At 40.7% G+C, this 15,554-nt stretch overlaps 1 protein-coding gene across 4 annotated transcripts in view; it reads right to left on the bottom strand.

Annotated features, from left to right (window-relative positions):
• LOC101334385 (protein SPATA31F1-like) overlaps positions 1-15,554 on the bottom strand; it is a 115,156-nt gene that overhangs the window by 9,507 nt on the left and 90,095 nt on the right. The window contains exons 5-6 of one of the 4 annotated variants that reach the window (XM_073806243.1): positions 4,389-7,371; positions 162-207 (exon numbers count right to left, since the gene is read on the bottom strand). In XM_073806243.1, coding sequence (XP_073662344.1) covers positions 162-207; positions 4,389-4,406 — 64 coding nt within the window. In that variant the 5' untranslated portion in view covers positions 4,407-7,371. Of the gene's footprint in view, positions 1-161; positions 208-878; positions 1,369-4,388; positions 7,372-15,554 lie in introns of those variants that run through there. The other 3 variants (XM_073806242.1, XM_073806241.1, XM_073806244.1) reach the window with 3 other exon arrangements.

Raw genomic sequence — 15,554 nt, forward strand, 5'->3', positions numbered from 1 at the left:
CCCACCCAAAAAAGTCTTCTGGGAGAATCTGTCAACTTGGGGAAATTGGGCCTTCAGTGGTTAGAGCACCTGGTGCCTGGCACCAAGGGTCATTGAGGGACAGGGTTCATGGGAGCTTCACCCGCAGTAGAGAGAAGTCAGAGCAGAGACTGGGACATTACCTCTTGATGCTGCATCTCTAGCCCTTTGTCTGACTTTTCGGTGACGCTTAAAGACAAAAGAGTTAGAGTATGAAGTTGGGACACCATTTTCTTTTTCATGTCCAAACTGAGACAAAGCTAATATACAGTTCCCAATCCCTTGTAATTTATCTGTATTTTATTAACTTTCCTAACTTTCCATACTCTATTTTTTCACCCCAATATTTCCCTTCTCTTCTTACTTCTGATTCATTTTGAGGTTCTTTCATCCTCAATACCTCCCATTTTTTTCCTAAGAGAAGTTGTGTATCATGCTTATGATGAAACAAGAGAAAGGGTGGAACAGAATAAAAGGTGTGTAGGTCTAATAACCAAAGAACTTCAATTTACAAATGCCTTAATGGACCACAAACTAGAAAAATCTCCCATAATGGGAAGTCTTCTAAGATCCAGTGAGGCACATTCCATTTCACCCAAGTCTCAACCCAAGTCAGAGAGAGACGTTCTTGAGTTTTCAATTAGAATACATTGCAAGGATAGCCTGGTAAGAAATTATTTGTAGGCTCTGAGAAGGGAAATACCTTATAAGAGTAACTAACGGATGGTAAAAAAAAAAAAAAAAAAAAAAAATCAAGGGGAGGGAGGGGAAAAGGAAGGATAAAAGGAGAGACACTGAGAGCTTAAAAGCTTCTTATCTGAGGCTTAATTAGTTCAGTCATGGTCATAGTGTTTCCCTACCTGGCAGCAGCTCCTTTTATGTTCCAATGTTAATCCATGGTAACACTTTTTCACTTGCCAGACAATTAGGATAATAATGAAGATGGAGCCATAGGTATATAAGGGAAACCCCAAATCCCACAGAACAAAAGTCGGGCTCAACATGATCTACTCATTAGCACAAGGAGACCAACCATCCCTATATGTAGGCATTCAGAGTCCTGGCGCCTAGTGACTTCCAATGCTACACTTTGTCATCTCCGCCTCACAGACAACGGAACCAGGCCACCAGACTGCATCACAAAGCTCTCCTCTTTCACAAGGCAGCTGTGGTGTCAAAGACCTCTACCTGTCTAGAGAAGTGAATGTGGTGATTCTGTTTGCAGATGAGGGTGTCTGGTTGTCTGCAAGGACTGAAGGTGCCTCTCACAGTCACTGTCTGTTCTCCCACTTTGTCTCCACTCTCCACACCCTCCACCAGCCTGATGGCCAGAGTCTGGTTATGGCGTGGAAATGGAGAGCTTTGATGTTACAGGCAGTGGATGATGGGAAATCAGAGGTGCATGAAGGGACCACGGCAAGGCCACGGTGGTAGCATCTTTAAATGACGTTGTGGGAGTCAGAAAGGAATGCCTCCCAGACTGTGTGGCCTCAAGCTTGCAGATGAGTGAGAAGAGAATGTAAACACTGCCTTCCATTGAGACTCACTAATGAGACTTCCTTACAGAGCTCTTTTTTTTCCTTAGGCTTTTATTTATTTTTTTTTGAATTTTATTTATTTATTTATTTTTACAGCAGATTCTTTTTTTTTAAATTTATTTAGTTATATTTATTTTTGGCTATGTTGGGTCTTCGTTGCTGCACGTGGGCTTTTCTCTAGTTACGGTGAGCAGGGGCTCCTCTTCGTTGTGGTGCGCGGGCTTCGCACTGTGGTGGTTTCTCTTGTTGCCGAGCACGGGCTCTAGGTGCCCGGGCTTCAGGACTTGTGGCTCATGGGCTCTGGAGTGCAGGCTCAGTAGTTGTGGTGCACAGGCTTAGCTGCTCCGCAGCGTGTGGGATCTTCCCGGACCAGGGCTCGAACCCGTGTCCCCTGCTTTGGCAGGCGGATTCTCAACCACTGCACCCCTAGAGGAGTCCCCGCAGGTGTCTTTATTGGTTATTTCTACCAAACATTGGAAGAAATAATACCAATTCTCCACAAACTCTTTTGTAAAATTGAAGAGGAGGGACTATTTCCCAACCTGTTCCATAAGGCCAGCACTACCTTGATGCCAAAACCAGACAGAGACATTACAAGGAAAAAAAAAAAAAGTACAAATATTCCTCATAAGCATAGATGCAAAACTTCTAAGCAAAATTTTACAAATTGAAACAAAAAATTATGAAGAGGATAATAAACCATGACCATGTGGGGTTATCACAGGAATGCAAGATTGGTTTAACATTTGAAAATCATCATACTGATATAATTCATCATATTAACAAACTAAAAAGAAACAATATGATCATTTCAACAGTGTAGAAAAAACGTTTGACAAAATCCAACATGCATTCCTAATTTTTTACATCTCAGCAAACTAGGAAAGGAATTCCTCCACCTGATAAAGGAAATCTAAGAAAATCCCACTGCTAAGGTCATACTTAATGGTGACAGACTAGATCAGTGGTCCCCAACCTTTTGGGCAGCAGGGACTGGTTTTGTGGAAGATAATTTTTCCACGGACGGGGGGGGGGATGGTTCACGTGGTGATGAGAGCAATGCGGAGCGATGGAGAGCTGCAGATGAAGCTTCGCTCACTCGCCCACCGCTCGCCTCCTGCTGTGCAGCCCAGTTCCCAGTTCCCCTGGACTAGATGCTTATCCTCTAAGATTAGTAATAATACAAGGATATCTACTTTTAAAACTTCTATTCAACACTGTACTGAAGGTCCTAGAAAATGCTATGAAGTAAGGAAAAGAAATGAAAGGCATCCAGGTTGGAAAGAAAGAAGGAAAACTGCCTTTATTCACAAATGACATGATCATCTACATAGAAAATCCTGTGGAATCTGAAAAAAAAAAGCTATTAGAACTATAAGTGAATTTAGCAAGGTTGTACGATATAAAGCTGATATACAGATACAACTGTATTTCTGTATACTGGTAATGAACAGATAGAAGTTGAAATTTGAAAAAATCAATACCATTGAAAATATCATAAAGACATGAAATAGGGATAAATCTAGCAAAAATGTAAGAACAATGCACTGCATCTTTAAAACACTGCTGAGAGAAATTAAAGAACTCAAAAAATAGATACAACTTGTCCATGAGTCAGAAGACTCAATATTATTATGATGTCACCTCTCTCTAATTGATTTAGATATAAAAGTCAGTCCCAATAAAAATCCCAGCAATTTTTTGAGAAATTGACAAGCTCATTCTAAAATTCATGTGGAAATACACAGAACTCAGAATAGTCAAAACAACTTTACAAAAGAACAAAGTTTGAGGATTAATACTAAGTGTTATATACTAAGTCACCTATTATAAAGCTACAGCAATCAAGACAGTGTGGTATTGGCATAAATATAGACAAACGGATCAATGGAACAGAATAGAGAATCTAAACATAGACTAACTCACATACAGACAGATGATTTTCAACAAAGGAGAAAAGTCTTTTCAACAAATGGTGCTGGAATAATTGGTTATCAATATCCAAGAAAATGAATTTCAATCCTCACTTCACAATATATACAAAAACGTATTCAAAATGGATCATAGGGCTTCCCTGGTGGCGCAGTGGTTGAGAGTCCGCCTGCCTATGCAGGGGACACGGATTCGTGCCCTAGTCTGGGAAGATCCCACATGCCGCGGAGCGGCTGGGCCCGTGAGCCATGGCCGCTGAGCCTGCGCGTCCGGAGCCTGTGCTCCGCAACGCGAGAGGCCACAACAGTGAGAGGCCTGCGTACCGCAAAAAAAAAAAAAAAAGTGGATCATAGATTGAATGCAAAGCCTAAAAGTATAAAATTTATATAAGAAAACCCATGAACATGAGTTAAGCAAAGATTTCTTAGACATAACTCCAAAAGTATGACCCATACAAGACAAAATGGATAATAAATTGTACTTCATCAAAAATTTAAAATGGCTGCCCTCTGAAAGATAATGTTAAGAGAATGAGAATGTAAGTTATATAGTGGGAGAAAAATATTTGCATATCATATATCTGGGAAATGACTCATATCCAGAATATATAAAGAACTCTCAAGACTCAACAATAAGAAAGCAAACAACCCAATTTTAAAAAGAGGAAAAAATTTTAACACACTTCACCACAGAATTGGTAAGGCACAGGAATGCTGTGTCCAAGGCCTTTGCCATAACTGCAGTGCATACATCAAGAGCCCTGGAATTTATCAGAGCTTCCCCACTTCCTGTCTCTATTAAATTGCTTCATAACAAATTAACCCAAAACTTAGCCAGTTACAATAATACATATTTATCATCTCAGTGTATCTGTGGGTCAAGAATCCAGACACAGCTTACCTGGATCTTCTGCCTCATGGCCAAAATCAAAGTGTCAGCCCAGGTTCTGCAATCTCATCCAAAGTTTCAAGTGGGGATCTGCTTCCAAGTTCACTCAGTGGTTGTTGGCATAATTCAGTTCCTCAGACTCTTCTGGACTAGGAGCTTCTTTTCCTCACTGGTTGTTTGTCACAAGCCACCCTCAGTGCCTTGCCATGTGGGCCTCTCCAACATGTCAGCTTACTTCATAAAAGCATGCACACCAAGAAGGCAACAGAGAGTTGGCTAACAAGATAGAAGTAACCTAATCATGGAAGGTGATACCCCTCAGTGTTGCCATAATCTATTGGCCAAAAGCAAGGTACTGCAGAGGAGGAGGTTATACAATGCCATGAGAATCAGGAGGCAGAGCTCAATGGGAGTCATCTCAGAGGCTGCCCACCACACTGGCCTCAGAAAATGCAGTTCTCTGGGTCCGCTTATTTATTTATTTATTTTTATTGTATAATCTCATTTATATGAAATGTCCAGAAAGGCAAATTTATACATACAGTAAGTAGATCAGTAGCTGTCTGGGGTTGGGGTGGGAACAAAAAAACTGGGCTTGAGGAGAACTTCTGGGGTGACAGAAATGTTTTAAAACTGGACTGTGGTTGCGTAACTATATATCTACTAAAGATCAGTGAACTGTACATTCAGAATGGAGGAATCTTATGGTAAGTTATATATCAATAAAGCTGAAAAAAATGTGAAGTTATTGCTGTACTACAACAGATGTGTCGAGGACGCCACAGCAAAGGAGAAAAGGGCAACCAACCAACTTTGCCTGTGTAAGTGGGGCAGAAGCCAAGCACAGAGAGGGACAGCAAGGCAGAAAGGAATACACAGATTTATTTCCTCAACAAATATCTATTGTCTACTCTGTTCTAGGTGCCTGAGAACAGATCAGGAGCAAAGCCTACACCTGTAAAACTCCTGTGCTAAAGGAGAGATAGGAAATAAACAATAACAAATATAATAAACAAGTTAAATGCATAGTATGTATAGACAAGATTTGAATTTAATATTAAATGATGAGATTCCTCAGGCACAAGGGGAAGGGCAGGTACAGGACGTAGGATGTGCCATAGAAGAACTAGGGTATGTGGTTCCACTGTGTTCAGTGAGCCCTATGACTGGGGGTGTACAGAAAAATAACCAAAGATGGCAACAAAAAGGTCAAAGTAGGAATCAAAAGTCACTTTCATTTAATTATTCTGCACCACATAGGTATTTTCATTGGTACAGATGAAACTGAGAGGGCATTTGCCTGGCAAAATGATAGTAACAGTATGTACTGAAGATGGTCTTTATTGGACTAACAGTGCCTGGCATGTAGTAAATGCTCTAAAAATGCTTGCCATTATGTTTATTATTAATATTATGGTGTCATAGTGCCTAAATTATTAAATTCTATAGTCTACCCAGAAAGCTATACAAAATGAATCAAGAAGAGATATAAAAAAAGATTTGCCTCCTTCTCTTTCAAAATGATCCTTGCAGGAACAATACACAGAAGTGTATTTCTAATCCTCAGGGCATGGGTTCATAGCACTGCAGTTCTCTCTTCCAGAAATACCTTTATAGCCCTTCCTTGAATTTATGGACAGTTTTAAAAATTACCTAAAGCTTTCTTTCTTAGGCCACCAACTCAGTGCAGACAAAGGGAAAGTCTATCAGTAACAGAATACTCCACAGAGGTTATTGTGAAGATTAAGTTAATATATGTATGCACTAAAGGGTTAACTCAGGAGGCCTGGGTTGCCCAAACGCTGAACATCTCAAAGATCTTCAGGACTGGCCCTTGACTGGCTCCTGAGATATCCTCTGAGCCCTTGGAATATCCTGCTAGTACAGCATATTTGTATGCCATTCTTTGGGCCACACTGTATCAGCCTGACCAGTTTATGCTAACAATGTGACTTACAGTGAATGATTCTGTAGGCCTGAAGTCCTTGCTTTGACCTCTGGGAGTGCTGGACATTGAGTAGCTAAGAGCAGCCACATGGACACTGCATATCCATGTGACTGACCCCCAAGAAAACCCTGGACACCAAGACTCAGGCGAGTTTCCCTGGTTTGCAACATTTTGTCACTGGGAGAGTTAAGTGCATCCCCATGCAACTTCGCTGGGAAGGGACATCTGGAAGCTTGTGCATGGTTTCTCCTGGACTTCACCCCATGCCTTTTCCCTTTGCTCATTTAAAATCTGTATCCTTTCACTGTAATAAACCATAACAGTAAGGATAGCATTTTTTTCTTTTTTGGAGTTCTGTGAATCCTTCCAGTGAACCACTGAGCCTAAGGGTGGTCTTGGGGACCTGTGATGGAATATGGAAGTCCTTAGAACAGCACCTGGCATCTAGTGAGCAATATATGGATAATTATTATTGCCAAGTGCAGAGAAGTCATTTAAAGGTTTAAGGATAGCAAGACAGTGCTATTATTTCTGCCAATCTCTGATCTCAATTTCCATAGTAGGTTGGGGCTATGATGATTAAACAAGAACATACTTCTTTCATCACAAGCTTTAGACACATTGGATTGGATGGCAACACAAGTCAATTTCCAGGAGATTCTGGTTCTAGTCAGTGTACAGTACTTGATTTCCTTTATGCTTGGAAGTGATGCATTTAGAAATTCCTCAGTTAATCTCTTCCAACTAGCAGCTTTGCTGAGATCAGAATGAATGATGAATTTTTCATAAATCCTTTCTATTGTCTTTCCTATTTTGTGGCTGTTGACATCTAAGAAATGATGAAATCTGAAGTTGGACCAGCCGAAGTGCAAGGCGAGCTGGAAGTTGGGGTCCACCTCGTCCTGGACGCCGGCCACAAGGCGGACGAGCTCGCGCACGTTGCGCTCTTGCCTTCGGTCCAGACGGCTCCAGGACGGCGCCAGCGACGCCATACCTGTGGCGCTCCTGCCGTCCTTCGTGAGGTCCGGGTCAGTTTATTTTTAATTCCTGAAATCCAAGGACATATTTCCTTCTACTCACTTTAAGCATATTATTTCCAATCAATTCTTTGGACTGATAATTCTATGTGGAACGAGGTTTCCTTGCCTATTCCTACCCTGCACTCAGTCTGGTTTCATTCTGAGTCACAATAGGGTCTCTGTAGATCTATGTGCCTGCCTTTGTCTGTGCTTTTACCTCCTTCTGGAATAACTCTTCCTTTATACATTGTAGGAACTCTTAATTGACTTTTAAGATTTAACTTATGCAACAATACCTTTTAAAAAAAAATCCTCCACTAATGCCCCCTACACACACATACTCAACACTGCATTCTACAGGCTGAGTGAGGTTCCATTTATTCCTTTTACCAACATTTATTAAGAGGCTGATCTGTGCCTGTCACATACTAGTCTGCACTCAGCAAGTATCTGTAGAACTAACAAACTAGTGAATGGTGATAAATGGGGTGTAATGAGTGCCTTAAATGGGGCTGAATCTGTGCTTCAGGGGACCAGACCAGAGAACAAGGAGTGTCTCTCCATCTTGCTGAGAAGTTCTGCTTGCTAAGTGCAATCATAGCAGTCAGTCACCGATAGTGTGATGTTCCTTAACTGTTACTCTGCTTTTGTGGGAAGCCAGCCCTACAGCTTTTCATGAAGCTCCTCCCAGGCCTCCAGGGGCTAAAGATCATGCCATAATTTTGTCCTCATGTTTATTAGGGCTTTGGGAAATTTCGGTTAATATTAAACAACAGCAGCACCTCCCTTACGCCTCATTCTCTTGAGCTGAGTCCAGGAAGACTCAGTTTCAGTCCTTGGAAACCCCAAAACAATTCAGTTAATTTAGGGTGGCCATGTTTTCCTGGGCTGACTGAAGCCAGCTCTGCTGGACTATATAAACAGGAGTGAATGGAGAGACACTGTACCTACAGAGGTGGAAACTAAAAGCAGCACATAGGCTACTGCCAAATGACTCTGGCTAGAAATAGGCTCCAAAAGCACTGTGGTGAGGCACTCGATTCCTAAAACAACAGTCACTAGAGAACAGGCACATCACTTACGGCTTGGATTTCCTCAAAGAGCTGGAGTCTCATCGAGGGGTTAAAAAGACTTTTGTTCCTTTCGTTTTGCTTAGAGTCTCCTCTGGGTTGATAACACCCAGATGTGCAGTGGTGTTGGTATGTGCATTCTGCATTTCTTACAGATCCTAGTTCTGCTGGTTTTCCACTCTCTGTGTTAGGTATGTGGCTTTCCCTGAGGCTCTCACACAATCTTTCAGGCACATGCTTCCAGGAGCCAATTATCAACCACCTTGAAATTTTTCACCCTTATGTGCAGACGCTGCTCATGCTAAATTTCCCCAGCTCAAACCCAGGACAGAGGAGATGCATTTTTTAAGCTTCCTGCACATGCCTTTAGGGAAGCTGCCCTCCTGGGGGCCAGGCCACGATGCCCCAGAACTTAGGATAAATGCAGGAAACTTCTGACTTTGGTAATTTTGGTCTTTTCTTATCATTGTGGTTTGTGGAAACTGGCTAAATTCCAGAATTCTGTAGCTCTCCCCTGTGGTGAGAGAAATCACCTGTAGCTACTGTATGTGTTGCCTCTTCTCTGCTAGCCTGACTCACCATTCAGGCTCTACCTCTGGGGAAGCAAAGTGGCTGTGATGAGCTGGTGACTGTGTACTTTCTAGAAGTGAGTTTTGAAGACTTGGTCTGATCAGTCTTTCTGGCCCATTTTTGAGGAAAAGAAAAGGTACTGATGCCATGATCTCAAACTTTTCTGTTGCCAAGTCATTGATGCAGCATTCATTCAACAAAGGTATACAGAACACGTGCTCTGTAGAAGGCAGTGAGAGCTGTCTAGATCTGTTTTCCTCCCTCCTGACCTCAATGAAAAGTTAGGGCTTCTTTTCCCACCTTTGGAACACTCTTCGGTTGCTTCCACCCATCTTCCCCTTCAGAGGTTTCGTTTGCTTTGTTTTTGCCTAATGAAGCCTTCTCATGTTTCAGGAGATCACTGTTACTTACCTTTGAGTCTTTTCCAAACAGTTGTCACTCTCATGCCAAGAATCAAATGTAAGCAAAAGCTCATCTTTTACAACTGCATTTAACATAGGATGAGACACCTTTGGTTGCTTAGGAGGCTGCTCCTCAGACTTTCTCAGCAATTTTTTCTTACAGAGCGCTGTTCCTAAACTGCATTCTATTTCCCTCTTTCCCTTTCCTGCTGCAGAGTACCGCCCCCTACCCCGCAATTTGCCCTTATAAATAAGCAAGTTTCCTGCAGAGAATACATGTTTTTTACACACATAGACACACAGCCCAAGTTGCCACATATATATTACTACCTTACAAACACATCTAGACAGCCAGTCATCTAATTTCCTATAGGTCATAACAGCCAGATAGATGGTCCTATTATACCTTTTGTCCCACTTTTTGCCTCTCGGACTTTGTTCTTCAAAATTGAGTTAGCGGGCTTCCCTGGTGGCGCAGTGGTTGAGAATCTGCCTGCTAATGCAGGGGACACAGGTTCGAGCCCTGGTCTGGGAAGATCCCACATGCCGCAGAGCAACTAGGCCCGTGAGCCACAACTACTGAGCCTGTGCGTCTGGAGCCTGTGCTCGGCAACTAGAGAGGCCGCGATAGTGAGAGGCCTGCGCACCGCGATGAAGAGTGGCCCCCGCTCGCTGCAACTAGAGAAAGCCCTCGCATAGAAATGAAGACCCAACACAGCCATAAATAAATAAAAATTAAAAAAAAAAAAAAATTGAGTTAGCTATTCTAGGTCTTCTGTTTCTCCATATAAACTTTAGAATCAGTTTGTTCATCTCTACCAAATAACTTGCTGGGATTTTGATCGGGACTGCATTGAATCTATAGAACTGGCAAGAACTGACATCTGGATAATATTGAGTCTTCCTTTCCTTGAATATGGAATAGCTCTCCATTTATTTGGTTTTTCTTTGGTATCGTTCATCAGAGTTTTGTCGTTTTCCTCATATATATCTTATACATATTCTGTTAGATTTATATCTAAGTAATTTGGGGAGGTGCTAATGTAAATGGGAATGAGTTTTTAATTTCAAATTCCACTTGTTCATTATTGGTATACAGGAGAACAATGAACTTTAGTATATTAACCTTATATCCTGCTATCTTGCTATAATCACTTATTGGTTCCAGTTTGTCAACCATTTTGGATTTTCTACATAGACAACCATGTCATCTGTGAACAAAGACAGTTTGATATCTTCTTTCCCAGTCTTTATACCTCTTATTTCCTTTTTGTGCCTCATTACACTAGCTCGGACTTCCCAGACACTTGTTTTTACCCGTTACCACTACCACTTGTTTCTCTGGAAATTAGAGCTGATTCTGTCAATTTCTCAAACACTCCATGCGCACTGATATCTGGGAACACACGCTTTAATCAAGGTGTTTTTTGTACATAGGTTTGTCTCCTCCATTAACCAATAAAGTCTTTGGCCTTATTCATTAAGCCTAATTCTGTTGTGCCCTCACAGTTTACTCTCAAAATCAAAGCCACGTCAATTTAAAATGACTTGGGATTCTTATTTGGATTTTGATGTACTCTTTTTAAGGTTCTATTTTACATTTTATGCCTTTAGAGGGGAAAAAAATTGGCCAAGAAAATGGAGCCATCTTAAGTAAAAGGAACAGAAGTATTCTTAGAGCCTGTGGTCAAGCCTGGAAAGTGCTGGGGTGTTTTTTTTGAGGGGTGTGTGTGTGTGTGTGAGGGTAGTTTATTTTACTAGTGGATGTCAGCTTTAGTTCACTGAAATTCCTCTAAAGACAGACTCCTGAAGCCACCAATTAACAACTGAGTAGCTTAATAGTGATTCTTGTTATCCTTAGAGAATAACTGTTGTAGCAAGACTGCGGTGTATTAGGGGGTGCCTGTGGTTAGTTTGCTGATACACTATTAATGAGTCAGTTCACTTATAGAGTAACCCTCCTAATCAGTTGGATGCTGTTCAATAACTCCTACTGTCTTGCCTGAAAAAGTCAATAAGGACAAAATGCATATTTTATTGATTTTCCTCTAAGGAATCATTCTTAAAAAATTAATTTTCCAAGTATGTTTATTCCAGGTCTTTGAACAGTGTTTCTCAGTTTTTCAACATAAAAATCTTTTGGCTGCTCCCTAAAGCTTTTGATATAACTCTGGGAAGGGGCTTTCCCAAACTATTTAGAGAGCTAGTACCTTCTATGTAGCCCTGAATACCAAGAAGATACTGTAAACCTTTGCTGTTTTGTAGTCTGTTACCACAAAAAAAAAAAAAAAAGCAGGTAATGGCTTTTTAATATTTGTTTTCCAAACATAAATATGTATATTATAATGGATATGCTTTTTCAGTCCACTCATTTCCCCCTCTCTTCCTAGAGTTTCTTACATACCCTTCCCACTTGCCTAGGATCCAGCCAGTTCACCATATAATAAGCTTAGCTCTACACTTCCTATTCCTGTTGAGGTTGTTTCTACCTTTAAATTACCATAAACTATGCTCCAATAAGTATTCCTTTACATATGTCCACAGGTCACAGGATCAGCCTCTCGTATACAGTAGTTTTCTTCAGTCAAAGGTATATCAGTATCAGTTCAGATCTACTAGACCTTCCAACCACACAGACTCTATAAAGACAAGCTTGAGAATTCTATTCTTGCATCACTCCAGTCAAGGGGAAAGCTTACCTTATACCCCACAATGTTGCCCTTGTCTTTTAGACATAACCATGTTTAAATCAAAAGACAAAAGCGTAGTTCACTAATCAAACATATATAATGATCCTAAGGCTATGTTTTTCAAATTGCAAGTCCAGACCCATGAGGAAGTCATGAAATCATTTTAGAGAGTCACTATCAGGATTGTTTTAATGAACTAGGTTAGAGAGGATAGAAAATATAGGGAGAATCATGTGTAGTAAAATTAGGATTGTTTCATAAAATTTGGGTCAGTTATAGATCTATGAACATGTGTTTATGTGTGTATAGGATCACATCATAAACTACATTTCTTTTCTTTTTTCTTTTTTTTTTTTTTGTGATACGCGGGCCTCCCACTGCCGTGGCCTCTCCCGTTGTGGAGCACAGGCTCCGGACGCGCAGGCTCAGCGGCCATGGCTCACGGGTCCAGCCGCTCCACGGCATGTGGGATCTTCCCGGACCTGGACACGAACCCGTGTCCCCTGCATCGGCAGGTGGACTCTCAACCACTGCGCCACCAGGGAAGCCCAATAAACTACATTTCTTACTATGGGTCGCAGTCAAAAAAATGTGAAAAATATACCTCAGAAGGTTTCTGAGGAAAACACTGTGACCTTGGAAATAGTAACTGATCTTGAGGAAGGTTTGCAGTGAAAGGCTGGGTGTTAGTTTTGCATTCTCTTTCTTGGTGTGGTGTGCCTGTTCCTCTTGCTGTAAGTTGGGGGCTTTCAAAGCCAGTGTGCATGAGGCATGTGGGCAGTGTCTGCTGCAGACTACAGGCCCAGCCTCTCGCTTCAAGAAATTCCTAGGTGAATAGTCTAAAAAATGTTTACACATACACACAGACTCCTTCCCTGCCCCATGGCTGGATACCCCATGACTAGATGCTGCAATTAGGTCCGTGGATGTTTAAAAGAATTTGAAAACAAACATGATCATTCTAGATGTTTATGACAGAAAGGGAACTCAGTGACTCTCTGTTCCAGTACTCATTGATAGACAGGGAAACTGAACCCAGAGCAATAAAAGCTGTGTTTTCTGAGTCACAGAATGTTATATGTAAAACTAAAAGAAGCCACTATGTTGCCAACCCTGGGAAGTATATAATTAATTTGCAATGTAGGTAAATTAGAAAGTACAGATTACTAAAAAGATGAAAAACATATATACATTTTATTCTTTCAAAAATGAGATTATGAGAAAATTTATATGACTTTGGGTTTGGTAGTGACTTTTTAGATACACCAACAAAAGCACAATCCATGAAAAAATAAATAAATAAATAAGTTAGACTTCGTTAAAATTAAAAATATTTGCTCTCCAGAAGACACTGTTAACAGAATGAAAATACAGGTCACAGTTGGAGAAAATCTTTGCAGAACACATATTCTGGTAAAGGACTGGTATCCAAAATACACAAAGAACTCTTAAAACTCAACAATAAGAAAATGAACAACCCAGGCTTCCCTGGTGGTGCAGTGGTTGAGAATCCGCCTGCCAATGCAGGGGACACTTCCCTGGTCTGGGACGATCCCACATGCCGCGGAGCAACTAAGCCGGTGTGCCACAACTGCTAAGCCTGTGCTCTAGAGCCCACAAGCCACAACTACTGAGCCTGCATGCTGCAACTACTGAAGCCCATGCACCTGAAGCCCGTGCTCCGCAACAAGAGAAGCCACCACAGTGAGAAGCCTGCGCACTGCAACAAGGAGTGGCCCCTGCTCACTGCAACTAGAGAAAGCCCACGTGCAGCAACAAAGACCCACTACAGCCAAAAATAAATAAATTTTAAAAAGAAAATGAACAACCCAATTTTAAAACAGGCAAGACCTGAACACCTCACCAAAGAAGATATACAGATGGCAAGTAAGCATATCAAAAAATGTTCAATATCATATGTCATTAGAGAACTGAAAATTAAAACAGCTGTAAGATACCACTATACACCTATTAGAATATCCAAATTCCAGAACACTGACAACACCAAATGCTGGTGAGGATGTAGAGCAACAGGAACTCTCGTTCATTGCTGGTAGGAATGCAAAATGGTACTGCCAGTTTGGAAGACGGTTTGGTGGTTTCCTGCAAAACTAAACGTACTCTTACTATATGATCCAGTAATTGTGTTTCTTGCTATTTACCCAAATTAATTGAAAACTTACATGCATACAAAAACCTACACACAAATATTTATAACAGCTTTACAATACAAACTTAGAAGCAACCAATATACCCTTCAATAGGTGAATGGCTAATCAAACTGTGGTAAATCTATACAATGAAACATTACTCAGCCTTAAAAAGAAATGAGTTATCAAGCCATTTAAGACGTGGAGGAAATACATATCACTAAGTGAAAGAAGCAAAATGAAAAGGCTACATACTATGATTACAACTATATAATGTCTGGAAAAGGCAAAACTATGGAGACAATAAAAATATCAGTGGTCAACAAACAAAAATTCAAAAATGGGCAATGGACTTGAACAGAAAATTCTCCAAAGAAGATATGCAAATAGATATTAAGCACATGAAAAGATGCTCAACATCATTAGTCATTACAGAAATGCAAATCCAAACCACAATGAGATACCATTCCAAATCCATGATGATGGCTACTATCAAAAAAAAACAAAAACAGAAAATAACTGTTGGTGAGGATGTGGAAAATCTGGAACCCCTGTGTACTGCAGGTGGGAATGTAAAATGGTGCAGCTGCTGTGGAAAATAATTTGGCAGCAGTTCCTCTGAAAGTTAAACATAGAATTAACATATGATCCAGCAATTCCACTCCTAGGCATATACCTAAAGGAACTGAAAACGGGCTCAGACACCTGGTCACCAATGTTCAACAGCAGCATTTTTTGCAACAGCCAAAAGGTGGAACCAACACAAGTGTCCATCAATGGATAAACAGATAAACAAAATGCAATATATACATACAATAGACTATTATTTAGCCTAAAAAGTAACTGAATTCTGATACTTGCTACAACATGGATGAACCCTGAACGCACTATGCTAAGCAAAATAAGCTAGACACAGAAGGGCAAATATTAACAAATGGGACCTCATTAAACTCAAAAGTTTTTGCACAGCAAAAGAAACCATAAACAAAACGAAAAGACAACCCACAGAACGGGGGAAAATATTTGCGAATGATACGACCAACAAGGGATTAATCTCCAAAATTTACAAACAGCTCATGCAGCTCAATAGCAAAAAAACAAACAACCCAATCAAAAAATGGGTAGAAGACCTCAACAGACATTTCTCCAAAGAAGATATACAGATGGCCAAGAGGCACATGAAAAGATGCTCAACATCGCTAATTATTAGAGAAATGCAAATCAAAACTATGAGATACCACCTTATACCAGTCAAAATGGCCATCATCAAAAAGCCTACAAACAATAAATGCTGGAGCGGCTGTAGAGAAAAAGGGAACCCTCCTACACT

Source organism: Tursiops truncatus, chromosome 6 (genome assembly GCF_011762595.2).
Source record: "Tursiops truncatus isolate mTurTru1 chromosome 6, mTurTru1.mat.Y, whole genome shotgun sequence".
Classification (NCBI taxonomy): Eukaryota; Metazoa; Chordata; class Mammalia; order Artiodactyla; family Delphinidae; genus Tursiops; species Tursiops truncatus.